This window comes from Pavona decussata, unplaced genomic scaffold, assembly GCF_977016875.1.
Source record: "Pavona decussata unplaced genomic scaffold, jaPavDecu1.1 SCAFFOLD_26, whole genome shotgun sequence".
In the NCBI taxonomy this organism is placed as follows: Eukaryota; Metazoa; Cnidaria; class Anthozoa; order Scleractinia; family Agariciidae; genus Pavona; species Pavona decussata.
The window spans coordinates 2,140,001-2,158,804 of NW_028145449.1; the positions used below are offsets into that span (position 1 = coordinate 2,140,001).

General features: G+C 37.1%; 2 protein-coding genes and 1 long non-coding RNA gene across 3 annotated transcripts; 1 reads left to right on the forward strand and 2 right to left on the reverse strand.

Moving 5' to 3' along the window:
• The first annotated feature begins 6,994 nt into the window (after window positions 1-6,994).
• Window positions 6,995-14,762, forward strand: LOC146485493 (uncharacterized). The gene is made up of 3 exons (XR_014863406.1): window positions 6,995-7,159; window positions 10,308-10,432; window positions 12,342-14,762. It is a non-coding gene; the product is annotated as an uncharacterized LOC146485493 (long non-coding RNA).
• Window positions 7,936-11,035, reverse strand: LOC146485494 (uncharacterized). The gene is made up of 2 exons (XM_085103453.1): window positions 10,025-11,035; window positions 7,936-9,440 (listed from the first exon to the last, which is right to left on the reverse strand). Exons 1-2 carry the CDS (start codon window positions 11,024-11,026, stop codon window positions 8,223-8,225), a joined length of 2,220 nt encoding a protein of 739 aa, XP_084959579.1. The 5' UTR covers window positions 11,027-11,035; the 3' UTR covers window positions 7,936-8,222.
• Window positions 11,193-12,335, reverse strand: LOC146485495 (uncharacterized). Its single transcript, XM_085103514.1, has 2 exons — window positions 12,046-12,335; window positions 11,193-11,780 (listed from the first exon to the last, which is right to left on the reverse strand). Exons 1-2 carry the CDS (start codon window positions 12,217-12,219, stop codon window positions 11,346-11,348), a joined length of 609 nt encoding a protein of 202 aa, XP_084959640.1. The 5' UTR covers window positions 12,220-12,335; the 3' UTR covers window positions 11,193-11,345.
• Window positions 14,763-18,804: the final 4,042 nt, after the last annotated feature.

Genomic DNA, 18,804 nt, shown 5'->3' on the forward strand with positions numbered 1-18,804 from the left:
GTAGAAGCAGATCTTTTCCATACTTTAACTTTTCCTTGCAAGTTGACGACAACGCCAAAAGACGCGCCGTTTGCTACGACACGGCGAAACACAAGTTGCTGAGAGAATACCAAGAGTCAAGGGAACCAGTGACATTGTCCAACTTCACCCTTAAAAGAAGTCTCCAAGAGGCATCGGAGGACGACATCATCGTCAACAAGAGAACCCGCATCGAAAGAGCGAACAACAACGATATTCCTTACGAGTATGATGAAAGCCCGTCATCCAGCGAACCACAGCCAATCACCATTGAAGAGGTTCTAAGCCTACAGGAAAACCAACTAACGTCAGTGAAAGGAACTTTGACTGTTCGCCCGGACTCCATTCAACAAGTACTCATGAACGATGGGCTGTTCATTCCTATGCTAAGTCGCTGCGCTATAAACGACAACACTGGTACCATCCGTCTTACACTTTGGGGCGATGCAACACAAGAAGTGACCAATCATGAATGTTACACAATTACCAACGTTCGCGTAAAGAAGTACGATTCCTCCAAGTACCTTACAACTACGCCCAGCAGTCAGATTACAATCGCAGACGACCATTTTCCTCCCCCTACAGAGGAATTTTTCAGCAGCTTGTTTGACACCAAAACTATGGAGGTCGATAAAATTCGCCTGGCAGACAGCTTCAAGACCTGGTTGGCCTGCACCAAATGCAATAAACAAATTAGTGACCTAACGTCAACTAATGTCAACCTGATGAAATGTCCCACCTGCGGAGTGGTACAACCTGCGTCTTCGTGTCCAATTAGCGCCTCAATTCGCATTGCGGTGCGCGATGGCAAAAACCACGAACTCATCTGGTTGAAAGTCTTTAGCCCAGCGCTGAAAACCATGATGGAGCAGTTATCCTCTGACGTCACTCTAGAATCTCCAGAGGACGAAGTGTACAACCACCTCTTCGAATTGGAAAACTTTGCCATTGAATACAATGAGAGATCAGCCATTGTTAAGGACATTCGCTTTAAATCATAGTGTTGCTCAACAATCCATGTGAACATGAACATTATCTGGACATGCTTAATTTGTGTTTTTAAAGTTACCTTGTTTTTGCAAATTTCGAGAACAATCTTAGATGCCATTGAGTACAATGAAAGATCAGCCATCGTTAAAGACATTCCCTTTAAATCATAGTGTTGATCAACAATTCATGTGAACATGAACATTATCTGGACATGCTTAATTTGTGTTTTTGAAGTTGCCTTGTTTTTGCAAATTTCGAGAACAATCTTAGATGAAATCAACTTCTGTCTATTATGAGGTGTTTGTCTTTTGATTACAAAAAAGAAGAATTATGTTACTAATTAACGGATGATAATATTGAACCTTGATTTCGGGATTTGTTATTGATTTCAATGAAACATCACTCATTGTAAAAGCCGTTCAGTTTAAATCATCGTTTTTTTCTTGTAATGTTTTTATGAAGAAGAACATTATATGAACATCTTTAATTGGTGTTTTTCAAGTTCTTTTTGCAAGCAGGCATTATCAAAGTTTTTGACGCCACTTTGATGAGTAGCTAAACATGCTTGAAGCAACAGTGTTTGTATAGAAATCTGATGTCAAATAATTTTCATATAACATCGCTTCTAAATTGGAAACTTTTGGCAATAGGAAAAGGATTTAAAAAAAAAAAACAAATTGGAGGAATTTAGTTGTGTCAGGAAGTGTCTAGTTGTATTTTGAACTTTCCATACATTTGTTCAAAAGATAACTGGACTCTTTCTGGGACAGCTACATTGCTCCAATTTTTTTCTTAAATCCTTTTCCTAGTGCTAAAAGTGTTCAATTTATGAATTTTTCAGAAGAGATGTTTTATGAAAATTATTTGACATTGGATTTTCTTACAAACACTGTTATTTCAAGCCTGTTTGCCTACTCATCAAAATGGCATCAAAAACCGTGATAAGGCCTAGTTTGAAAATGGTCTTAGTCACATAGAAAATCAACTGTTGTTCACATATTCAATTAAGTTACTTCATAGCGGATGATAGTGTCAAAACTTGGGTTTTAGGATTGCAGAAATAAAAACTGCAATGGCGAAATTTGTTGTCTTTCATGGTACTTTGAGCCCTTTAATTATTAGAAAGGGGGAATAGGTGAAACAAACAGGCTTTATCATGGTTTTTGACGCCATTTTGACGAGTAGGCAAACACGGTTGAAATAACAGTGTTTTTATGGAAATCCAGTGTCAAATAATTTTCATAAAACATCGCTTGTCAAAAATTCATGAATTAAAAACTTTTGGCACTAGGAAAAGGAGGAGAAATCAGGTATCCCATGAGTCTCCGCGAATAATTATCGACTAGCCGGGTGTCAAGTATCGATGCGAAGGCGAGCGCACAGTCCGAAATCGACTGAATTTCAAGTGGCTATTTTTCCTTATTCAGGATCTGAGAATGTAAGGTAAATCGTTTTGTGTATTGCTTTGGCAATTAAATTCAAGCTTGCATTACAATTTCGTAGCTAATTTCCCTAAGAATAAAGAAAACATACAATTGTTTGGAGTGGTATGCATAATCGACTCGCTTTGTTCGTTCGCGGCTCTCAAATGCTTGACCCAAATTTGACCCTAGCGAGTTCAATCCTGAGTACATTAGCGTGAAATCTTGCCTGTTGATGGTCGAATAGTATCTCCTTTGAATTTTATTCAAGGTCCCCTTAAGTCCCCATGTTTTGAAGGAATTTGTGTTCGTTGAAGTTTGCCTAAATTGGCGCCAAACATGTAAACAACTGCATAATGCTTTTATAGTAACTGCTTTTGAACGATCACTCGTTTTCACGGTCGAAATGAACAGTACTTTAAGCACGATTCTCTTTGGTTCTATTCGTGTAAGGACATTAAGTGGTGACATAAATGCTTCCTTTTAAGTCGATATTCAAGCAAACAGTAAATGCATGGAAGAAGTCGAAGAAGAGTTGAGTGGCAAGCGGCCGTTTAATGTTTCTGATCGCACCAACAAGCAAAGAAGTTGCTCTCGTAAGTCTTTTGGAAAACTAACGTGTCCCATGACCGTTAGAAAGCGACAACAGGCTAAGTTTAACGAATTGACATAACTCTGACTGTCTAAATCTAAGCAATTCACGTAAAGCAATGGCGACGGAGAGGGCAGCTCAATGTTCACTCCGAGAAGCCCCATCGCAAATGCGAGATCAGGTATCAACATCGAGTTGATAATATAGTTGAAAGCGAGGCATTGTGGGATACCTGAATTTTCCTCCTTTGCACAAGGAAAAGGATTTTAAGAACAAAATCGGAAGGATGTAGTTGTGTCAGAAAGTGTACAAACTTCGTGTTTTAAACTTTCCATACATTTGTCTGTATAGCAAATCAGCTATGAACTGCTACTAAAAATATTTTGCTGGAAAAAAATACAGACAAATGTACAGAAAATTCAAAACACGACTGGGCGCTTTCTGACACAGTTACATTCCTCCAATTTTTTTTAAAATCATTTTCCTAATGTCAAAAGTTTCTAATTCATGAATTTTTCAGAAGTGTTTTTCTAAAATTATTTGGCATTGGATTGAATTGGAAACTTTGGGTACTGGGAAAAGGATTTTAAGAAAAACAAATGGAGGGGTGTAGCTGTGCAAGAAAGTGTCCAGTCGTGTTTTGAACTCTCCATACATTTAACGGTATAGCGAACCAGTTGTAGACTGCTACTAAAAATAGTTTGCAGGAAAAAAATATAGACAAATGTACGGAAAATTCAAAACACGACTGGAGGCTTTTTGGCACAGCTACATCCCTCCATTTTTTTTCTTAAAATCCTTTTAACAACAACATTGAAATTGAAGCTTGGAATACATCAGAAATAAATCACTATACACAGTGTCTTTTTGAATCAACATTAATCTAGAAATGCAGATAATATCCCCTTACTTTAACCTCTTAAGATAGTGTTGACTTTTATGCTTTACCTTCGTCTGCAGAGGGAAAATCGTTTCTCTGATACCTGTTCCCACCATCGTATTTTGGAAGATAAGGTGTTAAATAAGCAAAATGAATGTTTTTTTTCCAAAAAACACCCACTGAAGGCAAATTGAAGTCACTAGTCAGGCAAACATGACCCTTAAAATCGCCTTGTTTTTGTGCTTCTTGGCAGCCATTTTTTTTTTTTCTTGTTTTCTTGGTCAGCTGTGTTCCTTGTTACAGTAGCGAGCCCGCTGAACATAAGAACTGGGAGACCTGGGGAGACTTTACATAACGAGGACGACAAGGACTGGAACCAGATTTCAGAGCCCACCGGTTTTCACAACTTCGTTCCCAGGGTCTCTCTTCTTCCCACCTTAGCGGGAGAGAGGAGAGAGAGGAGAGAGAGGAGAGAGAGATCTCTCTCTCTCTCATCTCTCTCTCGCTGGGGCGAGAAGAAGAGAGACCCTGGGAACGAGGTTCCGGTTTTCGCGAAAACGGTACTCGTCCAGCGTAAGCAATTACTCGGCAAAATAGCGGCATTTTTAAAATTCCAATTGCTTGTTCTCATTTCGCGTGGATAGGCAAATCAAAAAACGGAAAAATTGTGGACCCGATCTGTCCGTCAGACGCTACTGGAGCGAATAGCTGTTTTTAAAAGTTGAACGCAGCCGGAGACTGAGCGAGAAATGTAGCGAACCAGTTGTGAACTGCTACTAAAAATAGTTCGCGAGAAAAAAATACAGGGAAATCCATAGAAAGTTCAAAACAAGACCAGACGCTTTTTGGCACAACTACATCCCTGAAATTTATTTTCTTTAAAATCTTTTTCCCAGTGCCGAAAATTTCCAATTTAATAATTTTTCAGACGTGATGTTTTATGAAAATCATTCGACATCCGATTTCCATAGAAACATTATTATTTCAACATATGCTTCCCTATTTTTCAAAATGGCGTAGAAATTAAGTCAAGTCCAAGCAACAACCGTGGACGATAATCCTGCTGGTATACGTTGGATCAATTGTTGATCTGATCGGCTTAACAAAGACAAATGATACAAGAAGCAAAGACCGATACAACGTAGAAATACGGTTTTTATTATTTTTTGTTATTATTATTTCATTTGCTTCATATTTTATACTGTCAATCAATTTAGTTTAACGTAGTTCCGCTATTGCACAAATATTTGTCAGCTCTATAACCGTATGTCCCAATGTAAATTTTCTTTATACCTGAAAAAAGCTGGTTTGGCCAGCCGAGATATAGTAACCTTTAAACCGTATTTCTACGTTGTATCGGTCTCTGCTTCTTGTAGAAATTAAAACCGTGCTAATCAGGACTGTCAACTCTCCCAGGTAATATGGGAAACTTCTGATTTTGAAGTGTATCTCCCAATCTCCATATTTATATCTTTAATCTTCCGGACAATTATGGAAGTTCGCTATTAGTAGTTGACTGCACTTTCCGACAATGAAATATGTAATGTTGAGTGTTGTTTCAGCATCTAAATTTTTGTTGTTTTGGATCTCCCAATACGTAGCTTACTTTTTAACAAGCTGTTTTTGTACCCACGGCAGATTGTGACCGTTAGCCACAAAGCCCTGCCCATTGTATGGAACGTTCGATGTTGCATCTTCTCGCGAACAAGATATCAAAGGCATACAGCAGATAACATTTTGACAAAAGAAATAAATACTTGCAAATTCGTGCCGTAAATGACGTCGTAAATCTCCTTGCAAAGAGTAAGCGAAGAAAAAGTAGTCGCAGTGATCATGCAGTATTACCTGACTTGTTCATCACCATCACATTTTACTAGTATCATGGCAGAACAAAGAGTATACACATCTTTCAAAAGTTCAGCAGAGTGAAGTAAAAGCACACAAACCAAATTTTTTTTACCGTAACAAAATGTTTATTTAATATATTTCTATTAATTCCTATTACATATTAATTTACTTAATAACACGACGTTTCGACAAGTTCATGTCAAAAGTAGAAAACTAATGACATGAACTCGTCGAAATGTCATGTTGCGCTATTATTTCTTCTTTACTATTTAGCTTAATTTATTTCATTTATATTTTAAATACAGTAGAAATCCGCAAGTAAGAACCCGTTAGACCAAAAAAAAATTAACAGGTTTCTCACTTGTGGTCTCCTTTACAGACGTTGTTTGTGTCCGTACCATTCTCCCTTCCCAGTAGAGAAGGGAGAATGACCGACACAAACAACGTCTGCAAAGGAGGTTATCTTACACGCGGATTTGTACTGTATTTTTAAAAAAAAAAAACTCAACAAATTAAATCAGGTCCGGGTGGGTTTCCATGGATATCAGTATATCATCAGTATATCATCAATGCTGAAAAGAGAACAATGATAATGAGTTTACACTACTATAATTTCACGAAAATGGAGCAATCACATCTCTTTAGGCACTGGAACATACTCCAACTAGAGATCTTTTAAATGTAAATCTTTGAAAATGGAGTCGTGTTCATGAAAAATTAGACTGTAATATGAACAGACAACTTTACTGTAGCCCTGTTATGAAAGACTGCATATGGTAATAAACACTGCAGTCACTGTACAGGGTAGAAATCATTGAACACAACTGAGATTAAAACCACCATTTTGCTTAAATTCTACTCTGTCGTTTCAATAAACATTTGTGTTCTGTGAAAGTTGAGGAAAAACGCATTTTTTTAATAAAGAACTTTTTCATTGCAATTGCGTCTCGCGTAGACATTACTAAAATGCCGTATAAATTTTAAAAAGTACTGGTTTGCGATCCGTCGTTAAACTAGAAACTCACGTTATATTATATACTTCAGTCATGTTCAGTTAGGGGAATTGAAGGAAGGAAAGGTGTCGTAAAGATACTGACATTCCTGGTGGTCCTCGGTCAGAAATCGATCAAGAGCTTGTCACGCCGGATGGACAGGCCGATGCAGATAGTTGATTTTGACCGCGTAAGACCTGGTGTTTAATTAAGCTCGCGACGCGATGTTTCCCTGATGGGACACAGCGGCAAAACGTCTACGCATGCGCCAAGTTTGGGCATTTCCGGTCGAGATCACGCTTTCCGGTTAGGGTTATGTTTGCTCGGCGTTCTTTCGTTCTGTTGGAGGTTTAAAACTCTCCTGTTGTGGATCAGTAACCACATGTGAAAGATAAAGTGGACCAATGATTAAGAAAAGGTAAGCTAACCATAATTTCTTACAATTGTTGGTTCTGAAGTCGAGTGGTACTGATTCTCTTTTAAAAATGTGAATTGACACTGATTCGATGCGTGTTCGCCCGCCATTTCAGCACCAGCCCAAGTCATGAATATTTTGTCGTTGGTGAATTCGCATTTTAACACCTAGCTCTACTATTGCAGTTTGTCCGTTCTTTAACACATCAAATGTTCTCGGAAAGACTACTGCTACACATTCTCATTGATATTTTTTTTTAATTTGACTCAAGGGAGACGCAAGGTTTCAAATAAGCAACGACGCAAGTTTCACTCAGTCAGTCATCTTGTCCGGTAAATGAATGACCTCAAACCTTGAAAATTATGGTCGCCAAAGCATTCAACCTGAAGCGAAAGTTACAACATGCATGCAAGTATGGCTGAAAAAATGTTCTGGTGGCGAAATAAGTTGGTGAAAACCGCCCACTTGAACCACTTCTGTTTTGACCCGGCCAAGCATGCTACTTCGCGTTTCATGGAAATTTCATTTTAATTTTCCTCTCAAAAAAACAAAAAAAAAAAAAACAAACAAACAAACAAAAAACGAAAAAACAAAAAGCAATTGGGAAAAATGCCACTGAAATGCTCGAATAGTGATTAATGCTTTTGCTGCACTAAGAATTGATAAAAAAAGGCTAGCATTTATGCAAAAGCCTAAATTTGCTCAAGATAATAAAAGATAACTAAGAAAAAGCTCGAAAAAAGGCATTGAACGGATAACTAATGCTTTTTAGACTGAATTTTACATCGCAATCAACTATTAAGCATGTCTTCATTGGAGTTGAAGGTTTTCTGTAGACTTCAAACATGTCTTTCATGCACAAAAGAGCTGACATGTCGCTTATTTCTTTTCTTTGCAATGCTAAATCAACTGAAGCAAAGCATTATTTTGTGTTGTAAACAAAAGGCAAAAATTCGTTATAGTTTAAAACCCTTCAAGTAATGTTCAGTGCTAAAGTGAAGGTGAACTTTTAAGAGTTTAACAGGGCAGCATGTACAGTGTATGCCCTGATAGTGATGTAGCTCCTTCAATATTTTACAAAAGTGAGAGAGCAAATGTTAAATGAAAGCGACAGTTGTTGTTTTATGAAAAAAAGGAGTTCCTCTGCTTTGTCAACTGTTGCAATGCCAATCATGGCCCCAAGCTGACCATGTAGATGACTATCCATTATGAGGATGTTGTTGTCTCTTCCAACCAGGCAGATAGTTTTTCCATTCATAATAACAATCGCAGCGAGGTTGTCTTCTTGGGTAAGGCGCGGCAAATAAAATCCCAAGGAACTTTGAGGTACTGCTGGATTTTCATTTATGATTGAAAGATCAAGAGAGTCTTCCAGTTCTACATTGCCAGTAATGTCAGGGAGGAAACGAATTGCATTGTCTACACTGTAGTATTGACCAGAGCCCTGTGTTATTTTATCATAAATTTGATTTCCAAGAGACATGCTGTTGATCATCAAATTTATCCAGGCGGGAGGTAGGGAATTGTGCTGGTTTAATGTCAGAACAGACTTGTTGACAAAATAAAATTTTGAAACCAGTAAGGCTATAAAAGTGCAAGCATTTGAGCCATTTCGTCCAAATAGAGTGGACTGTGAAAATTGATATGGAAAGAACCAGATGATAGAAGATCCAAAGGCCATTTTCAAAATGTTAGGGCGAAAAACAGGAGTATTGACTGATTGATGTTGTGGCGGGGGTGACGTTTGTTGCTGTGGTTGTACTGGCTGTGCATGTTGAGGTTGTGGAACAGTGAATGAATCTAGCGTGTCATTGATTTTCCTTTGCCAAGCTTCTGATTGATAGTAGATTGCCTCATTACTGTTACAGTTGACGGTTACCTCCTCCTCATCATCAGGGCTTTCATTTGTATTAGTTGTTGATGGTGAAGTTGATGGCTTTGTTGGTTCCAGTAAACTTTGATTAAAAGATTGTGACAGTTTTTTCATTTCATCCAAGAGTGGTTTGGTACAGATAGGACACTGGTTGTTAGCCATGTTATAACAAGAAAGGTGAATAGTGTGGAAACAGGAAAGACGAATTGCAGACTCAGTTGTGTTTACAGTACAGTCTTTGAAGTCACAAATTTTTAAATTGTTAGGTAGAGTGTTTGTGCTGTTGCTATTTTGTCTCTCAAATGTATAAGCTAATGGAAGTGCTTTACTTGTGATATCAGTGTTAAAAGTTTCAAGATGGTACTTCCGTTCTCCGACAGGTTTCCCTCTTGCATTTGTTGTTGGAGGAATCTGAAAAACAAAGAAATAGTCTTGTTTTATTTTCTTACTATTGCAGCTACCCATTTGACTCATTAGGTTTATTATTTATTTACACATTTGCCCAACACTTGTCCAGGTGTGACAACATCAGGACACAGAGTAGTCTACTTGAGGCTATCTTTGTCACAGCTTAAAAGGGTCATTGGTTTGGGAGTGAAAATGCATGTCAGTGTTTCAGGGATGAAACAGATGTATTACCTTAATCTGTTTTGTCAAGACACAATAAAAGTTCTAAGTAAGTTATTGAGCCTAGAGTTCTTTTCAATTCAATCTTTAGAGCATGTAACAACATCATTAGATCTTAGTGCTGCAGCCAGGCTTGTAGCAAGAGTATCCAAGAGGCTTGTCATTTTGAACATTTTGAAGGATTGAGGGAAATTCATCTGCACCTACACAACTAGACACCCTTCTGGTGAAAACCTTGCATCCAGCATTATTTTTGAGCTACAGTTTACCATTATTGTAAATGTTATTGTGAAAATTAGTATGATAGAAATACGAGCAACCAAAGGGCTTGTGCCAGCCTCCGAGTAATAATATGCTTATGACTTTACCATTCTTGACTTCCCAATATTCTGGCCTACTCTCTTGATTATGGCAAGCAAACTCTCAGCTGTCTTCCAAACAACCATCTCCAAACTTTTCTCAGACATTCCTCGGCAATAGGGCTTGACAAATTCGGCCATGAAGGCTTGGTTTGACTTAGACATGGCTAAAGTGATTGCCTTTTTACGTATTTCCTCAGCACAATTGTGGGCTTGGGTTGCTGCTCTTAGTACACTATGCCATATTTCCACCTTCTTTTCAGTTATTAGTGACATCCAGTTTTCTTTGCAGGAGTAATAGCAATTAAAATTGAATTTTTGATGGTAAATGTCACTGAGCATGGAAAGAGTGGACCTGTCATAATGATGGCGTTTCCAAATAATAAACAACAAAGCAAATCGAAACATGACAGAAATGTAAGTATTCAGGTTCCCAGAGCGGAACATCACTGGATAGTGGTAGAAAGATAAAGGAATGACTTCGTCCAAAAGGTGCAATATACATGCAAACTCAGCGTCCTTGCACAGTTGAAATTTCTGAAGAACCTTTGTTCGTAGCTGTAGCCATCCCAGGAAAACAGCGTTTATTAGTAAATTTATTCTGAAAGGTTTAGGTTTATGTGGAAGCTCTGATCCAAATGTTTCCTTATAGACGTTGGACAAAACAAAGTGGTAGATTTGCATAATGTCTTCTTGCACATTTAAAGTTACATGAAAGGGACCCTGTTCTGGAATAATGGAAAGCAAAGCTGATTCTTCATTCACTTCCTGGGCAATAAGTTTCTTAAAGTAATACCAAGTAGGCCAGTCTCCTGGGGTTGGAAGAGCATACTTCTCAAGATACAGTTTTAGTTGAGGAGCAACCTCGAAGGAGTGAGACAAAGCATTCAGGTAGTCTTCCTTGCTTTTCAAAGACTGTTCAAATTCGTCTATTAGTAAACATGAATCCAAATGGCTAAGGTCATCATTTGATCTTCCTGAGTACACCCTGGTGACAACAAAAAGTGACATTTGTAATAATTTTAACCACACCAAAAGGAACATACATGTAAACCTAAACTTGACTCTTTGATGTTGCCAGCAGTTATTAATTTTACAGCCCATGCAAAATGTTTTGTAGGAGTAGGTAGCACAGCTAAAGTGTACATGTTAGTCCAAAGGGGTCTTGAGGATATAAATTAACTAGTGTGCTTTAGTGGCAAAATTGTTGGCCTCTGATAAATTTTGAAAGGGCCACTATAAACTGTTTTGATGAAAATTATAGCCCCTTTATTGTTTAGAGGCCTGTATTGATTTCATGCAATGTGCAGAGCAAACTTTAAACGTGCTTTCAACTTCGAGAGTCTGGTTTGGTGAAAATGTATTTTAAACTACAGTATGTGCAAGCAACATTTAGACATTGACAATACCTAAATTCTTTGAGCTGAGCTTGGATGTTCTTTGGTTCCATTGTTCGTTGCTCTTCTCTCATGCTAGCCAGAAATGTTGATTTAAGTGTCCCCATGTGCTCTTGGACAAGTTGAGAAATATAGCTAATATCAATTCCACCTCTACATGTCTTGTTTTCACCTTTGGAGCTGATTGTAACAATTCTATGGATTTTGGACTTGTCAGGGGGTAGATGAATGGCTGGTACAGTAAGTTGAATGTCCAGCAAATTGGATGCCATGTGTGTAGCAAGGGACAGTTTCATGTTAGCACCGGGTAGCCGTATGGTCTGAATGTTATGAAAATCATCCAGCAAGTAAATCATTAAACACCCATCCTGTAAACAAAAGTTAAAATTAGTCTGAGGAATTGTGTGAATACAATCTGCATATTTTTTTCTGCTTGTAGGTTTTTTTGCTTACTGTCTTATCCAAAAATAGGTGGACACTGCACCTTGTCAGATTTGTTGGAAACCATGGGGTGACATCACTTGTGTATATTTCAATTCCCTTAACTAGATCTGTTTAAGATAACCTCTTTCAGGGAGACAGATAGAGCTGGTCCCAAGGGAGACTGCCTTTGAGAGAGTTGACTGTACTCACTTTGATTGCATTTGAAATCTTATTGTGAAGGAATTTTGGCTGCTCCCTAAGTAGCATGGATTTATGTCCATCAACATCTCTTGGACTGGTGCTGAAGCCTAAAATTCTGCCAGAATTTACCACATCTCTGGATGCCCCATGTTGTTGAATAAATAACCCTTCCTCCTTGTGCATTAGATTTGTCTTCTGTGACCTGAAATAATGATAATAAATACTATTTGTAGCCCCTTTTTACGTACACTGTAAGTAAAAATCTGAACAAATTATTAACATTTATCTTGTTTATTTCATTTCAGGGTTTTGATATGATAGTATATACTGAATGTGGAGATCTCATGGTGAAAGAAGAATCAATTGTGTAATCGTATTATAGGTAGATTCTAGATTTGTCTGCTGTCATGGTTGATAAACAAGATTGTTTTAATCACAACTTTGGAGTGTTCCTCATACGCAAGGCAAGCGAAAAAATATACCTGAGTCAAGTCAAGTCAGCTTAAAAGAAACTTAATATAACGTGATTTATTGTGTAATCAAGATTACCGGAAATATGCTATGATGTGCAACAAAACAACTGTTCTCTTTTCTTGTAATACACGATGCTCATCGCTTAGTCTTGGATCATCTCGCAAAATAGAATGTAAAATAAGATTAAAAAGGCCAGGTGCATTTTTCTCTGCAAACTTTTTCATCTCTGAGGGTGTGTACAGTGGAAGTGCATTGTTGCCCTCATAGTGTTGGTGCAAAGCCCTCTGGAATCTCTCTACCAGGTAATCAAATGAATTTTCTGAAAAATATAACGAAAAAGGGATGCAGAATGTTTTATCTTTATAAGTACATGTAGAAACTAATAGATAGATAGATAGTTTAATGATCAATACATCGCAGCCCGAAAGCTGAATTGCGTAATTACAAATAATAAATCGACTAATAATGGTTATCACATACTCCATCAAGATGTTGAAATAAACTCTCACAACTAGTACCATAAGAAATATGTGGAGGATAATAATATTCTCCATGTATTTAAATAATAGTGTTCAGAATATGCATGTTCATACTGGGGCTTAATTGCATTTCCACTGGGGTTGGGGTTGCTTTTGTGTAAGGTACATAGATGGTTGTTGTCTCCTGTAGCAGATGTTAAAAAAATATCACAATATCGATATTACTTATTTTTGCAGTGTAATATACATGTTGATAATCGGTGTAATCCTTGAGAAAGATGTTTGGTAGAAATGCTGTTACTGAAATATTTTTTTTTTATTTTATTTTGATTCTATTTACTTTTCTTTTTTTTTGGGGGGGGGGGGGACGCTAAGTAGTTGTGTAGTTAAACTGACCTGATGAGTCTTTGAAAACTGTTTCAATGCTGTTCCATACATGTCTTTCTACTAGGACATCTCCATTACAATTGACTTTTACAGCTCCAAACGAAGTTGGAATTGTCCTCCAGGTGTCCTGATTTGGAAGCACTATTCCACAAATCTCTTCCAAAGATTTAAGTCTTTGGAAGAGATAGTAGAATAGCTTCTGCACTTGAAGAATCTTTTGTCCAGGGTTGTCTTCACTGCTGGGCTGCAAATTCTTGTATAATTTTATGATAGGAGAGGCAGCAAATTGCCAGATCTACATAAAGTAAAAATGCTCATTTGACAAAGAATACTGTTCTTTTTATGTTGTTTTGTAAACAAGGCAATGATAGAGATTTGATAAGAAATTATCAATTACTAGCTGCAATATAAAAGTTCTAAAGTCTTGCTGTAAGCCACTGACAGGTATGAGTGTGTGTGAGAAATAATAAAAATAAATTTGAGTCCTAAATGAAAGTCACTCTCAATTAATGTTTCAGTTACCTTTTGAAGTTCATCAGCTGAGGTTTGTTTAGCCTCTATGTCCTGTGGGAGAATCACATATATAAGAATTGGGATCAGGTAATATTGTCAGTCATATCTGCAAACATTATTATTATTATTATTATTATTATTATTATTATTATTATTATTATTATTATTATTATTATTATTATTATTATTATTATTATTATTATTTCTTTTGTTAAATATACACAATAATTCAGGAAAAATGCCTTTACTTTGAACCAAAATACAACAGCTATTTTTATTAAGGTTTACTATTTGGGGTTGCAAACTTAGCAACTTTAATAATGAAAAAGTTATCTTTGTTTGTGAAAGTAAAAGGCAAACTTAAAAATTATGGAACAAATCATATAAAGAGCAAGGCAGGGTATGTTTGATAAAGAAAGACCGTGCGTTTTGAAATATTGGAAAGGAAAAATATATTTCTCTGACCGTGAAACCAGCCTTGCTCTTTATATTATCTGTTCTGTAATTTATTGCTGATTAAATCCTTTACTACAGGATCCGATATTTTTATTTTATCACGGTTGCCCTTGCAAGCACAGCTACTGCTCTTCACTTAAAAATTATGCACAACCCAGAACCCAAATTGGACAATAAAGCTCAGATTAATGTTTCCATATGCCATTAACCTGCGCGTCAGCTGTGTCAATTATCATTAGCAAAGACATGAAACTAACCTTTTGTTTTGAAGTACGAGCCTCTTTCGGTTTATACTCTACATGCGTGGTGAACTTTTCTTCCTTGTCTACGTTCTCTGCACATTTGTTGCACCACCTTGTTCCCGGACGATACGGAACATTACCTGTTTTCCCAACAGCGTCCAGCACCGCATAAAGACGTGAAGGTATTCCGTTTTGGTGGAGGGTTCGCGAGTGGTTTTCTCGAGGAACCGAACACCGGTTGTTTTCTCTCCTTATTTCGTCCCAGTGGACCCGGCAAACTATTGAGCCAACTGGAAGTTCAGCGGCCCTGGCTAACTGAGGTGTCAAGAAGTAATGACGGCCTCCGCATTTCCGTTTCCCTGCCCTTTTACCACACTTCTCGTCTTGCGAGGAACAACATTTTAACAACAGGACGACAACAACCACGGACAACAAAACTTTTCTTCTCAAGCGCGAGCAAGTCGCATCTTCGAGCATGGTTTTCGTACTTGGTGCAAGCACCAAACCCCTTGGTGCAAAGGTTTGAAAACAGCAAAATAAATTTACTCACCAGGAAAACAATTTTTTTGCTTAAGTTTGTTTCGTAACTCTTGAGTTTTGTTTTTAAACTTCGCGCGACGGGAGTTTTTTGTTTACGCAATAGGTTTTAATAGCTAACCGGAAATACGACACCGACCGGAAGTTCAGTGGGTGGCACATGCGCATTGCGTTTTGCCGCTGTGTCCCCTGATGGACGACTAAAGGTAGGCTATATCTATCGTTATCGATGTTTATCTAACACTTTGAAATGCCATCAAGTCTTAGAATGCGCATTTCTGAAAAATATGTTATTTTAGCTCGACATTTTGAATAGAAAGTTTATGTCAAATGCAAGTGCTCGGCACTAACAATTCTGAATATCGAAGAAGCTAAACTTGCTCTTGGCTCTCCCTCAACCAACTCTTACGTTTCTTTTATGCTTTCTAAACATCTCGCGTACACTACAACCATAACTATCATAACTCGATATACGTACACTAAACACTAATCTATTCTTAAATTGCACCATACAATCCAAGAACAACGCTGTACTAATATACGGAGTTCAATTCTGTTAAATTAAAAAAGTATTCAATTTTTGAATACAGTCGAACCTCGATTATCCGGACCTCGATTATCCGGATTATTCGATTATCCAAACTTTTTTCTCTGCTCCTAATTTTCTCATGAATATTAATAAGTTGAGATGTTTTGAACTCAAAGTTGCAAAAAGCCCAATAATCCTTTCAAAAAACTGTTGAAACAGCGCATTATCCTGTGCACTTTTCAAAATTCACAACAGCGACGACACAAAGAAATATTCTGATACGTTCAGCTGATATCTGATTGACTCAATTGTTTTGTGGCCAAGGGAATTTCAAAAGTCCCTGAAGCTGGTAATCTCCCACGTAGCCGTTCTTAGTGTCGTCATGCAACACGTGGGTTGCAACTGTGTAGGAGACTATGAAGCTGGCCGATGATGAGCAGTTGGATAAAGCCCTGTACGCTTAGTTTATTCAACAAAGATCTACTGGGAAACTGATTTCATATTCAAAGTCATGTTTTCTTTGCTGTAACCTTTTATTTACATTTCTCTCTCATTAATATTCATATTTTCAATTATCCACACTCTCGATTATCCGGACTATTTACTGCAGTCCGGACGAGTCCGAATAATCAAGGTTCAACTGTATTTCATTAAGTTCAATTGGGAAAAACTCTGGGTGAGTTCTAATAATGACAATTTAAGCGATTTTGATTAATTTGGTTTGTATTGTCACAAATTTTCTAGTTATTATAAGTAAAGATGTTTGTGATGAGTTACAATGAAACAAAAAAATCAAGGCAGTGTGATTTAATATGTTTGTGATACTTATAATGAAAAGAAATATTTTTTCTAAGATTTTAGAGTATCACATCTACTTTTACTTACCTTTAGCAGACGTACCACTTTGCATCGAGCACAATTTTTGTGATCTAATAAATTATATTATAGTAGTTAGTACAAATTATATTTAAACTTGGTGCCATATTTATTGAAAATTGTTACTAAAAGCAGCAACCAAGAAGTTTTTCTACTAAAATATCTCTTTTAACAAATAAATATTACTTACAAATTACTATAGCTAAAGAAAAACTAAAAATGTCTCAACTGTTGCATTCACAATCAAATCTATTAATTGCTCAGAGGTTTAACTTTATGTCACAAGTCAGAGTTGTGACATAATGTACATTAAATGCTAACATAATAATCGTAATCAGTTGTTATTTGGCTAGATTAATGGATTCAACAGAAATTACTGTAATCTTATACTCCTTTTCAATTGACAATCCCTTGTGTTTTAAGACTTACGCTTACCACCTTCAGAGGTTTCTTCAGAGGTGTCTCGCATCCAAGCAATGTAGCGCATCCAATTTAAACTGTAGATACCTGAACCCTTATAGCAAATTAAAGCCTATAGAGCTGGCTAACCAACTAAACCAAGAATTTTGAAATAAAATGAATTGCCGAATTTTTAGCGCTGTTTTCTCAAATAAATTTTTTTCACTTAGAGGAGCCACTTCAAAAAGCTAAAACTCAAAAGGAATTTGTTTGTTTGCCTTCAAATTTGGACAGTAGCTAGTTTAACATAAACAACAAAAACGTGTCTGCGAATTTTTTCTTTCGAAATATTTTTTTTCTCCAAAAGCGATTTTTCTACGATTATTCCACATTTTTTTTATCCTATTTCAAAAATGCTCTATAACTTTTCATTGCGATTGAATATGGCAAAACGCAGACACATTTTTTTAGCGCCTTCGGTCCGGAAACTGAGGAGCAAATTAAATTAGCAAAAAACAAAATTCACTTTGACTTGTAGCTTTACAAAGGTGATTCGGACGCTCGCAATTAAACGTCGTGAAAAATTTGACAATTTATTTTATTTCAAAATTCTTCGTATGGTTTGATAGTCAGCTCTATAAGCTTTAATTTGATATAGGGGTTTAGGTATCCACAGTTTAAACTCGATGCGCTACAGTACCGCCTGGAACTATTGACCCATCGAGACTAGGGCATACCTCGTCTTTACCGCGGGTAGTGGCCGTGCGTCCACCTAGGTGAAAATACGGTCGTTCCGTGGTGAAGACGAGGTACAGTGTGCCGCGGTAAATTTGCCGCGGGCGAAAAGACGAGGCGTGCCGCGGGAAAGGACAATGGGGACTGGTTGCATTTCTAAAATAAGTGTTAGCGTGAGTGAAGATATTTACACTGCAAGTGTTCGAGGTGCGAAGAATCAGTGCTCAATCGAAGGAGTAATTTCAAGTCAAAATGGCGTTGGGTAGTTCGCGTAATAATTCAAATATTGAAATCCTGAATCTTTGCCTTGGCAAATGTTTGTATTCCGTCTTTTCAGAGATAATAAAAGTAACTAACAATCCAACACTTGAAAGAAGCTTGTTACATGTCTCCGAGGGTATGTTAAATACGCAGTGAAATACGTGTACGTTGATTTACTTGCTTTTCAAAACACTCAGGGAAGTTAACGAAAGAGAGTTCGCTGAATTGTCATAAAAAATCCCTTTTTTAAAATTTAGTTCTCTTACTTTGTTCATTTCGATACAAGCGACGGAGCAAACGTCTTGTAAATTAACCGTAATTTGCATAGGAGCAAGTTAAGTTTAACGTTTGTTTTGCACTCGTGGGAACTGCTGCTTCTGATTCGTCAGCGTTTTTTGTGCGTGATCGACCAAACAGCTGTTAAAAATATCTCCTGAATTTTAGAGCAAGCTTGTGTTCTAAAAAATCGGATATTTAGAGGGAATATTATTCTTTTTGCAGTGCCAAGTTCATTTTAAAAGAAAGAGGTTTAAAATAGACTGTAGACACAAGCGACAAAATTTGCGAAGTTGACACAAGGGTTTCAAGTTACAATAACATCGTCACGCGCGAACATATGTTTTATAATCCGTACATTTCGAGGGTCAGTTTTTTTTTCTTTTTCTTCTCCTAACTTAAAATTGAAATAACTTGGCAAAAAATACAAAGTAAACAGCGGACTAACATTCTGGAACACTGCCGTGTTGCATCAAACAGCTTGTCACGTCAGGAGTCTGAATGACAATAACCGACAATGTATTGGAATTGCAATTATTCGGGCGCTGAGCGGCACAAATTATGCCGAAATATTATTTGTTTTCAACTTATAAATGATTTTAAA

Coding starts and splice junctions, on each gene's coding strand:
- LOC146485495 (XM_085103514.1), bottom strand. CDS start 12,219: ATGCACAAGGAGGAAGGGTTATTTATTCAACAACATGGGGCATCCAGA. Junction 11,781..12,045: donor AGATTTCAAATGCAATCAAA/GTGAGTACAGTC, acceptor TTTTGTTTACAG/GATGGGTGTTTAATGATTTA.
- LOC146485494 (XM_085103453.1), bottom strand. CDS start 11,026: ATGTCACTTTTTGTTGTCACCAGGGTGTACTCAGGAAGATCAAATGAT. Junction 9,441..10,024: donor ATATTGGGAAGTCAAGAATG/GTAAAGTCATAA, acceptor TTTGTTTTTCAG/ATTCCTCCAACAACAAATGC.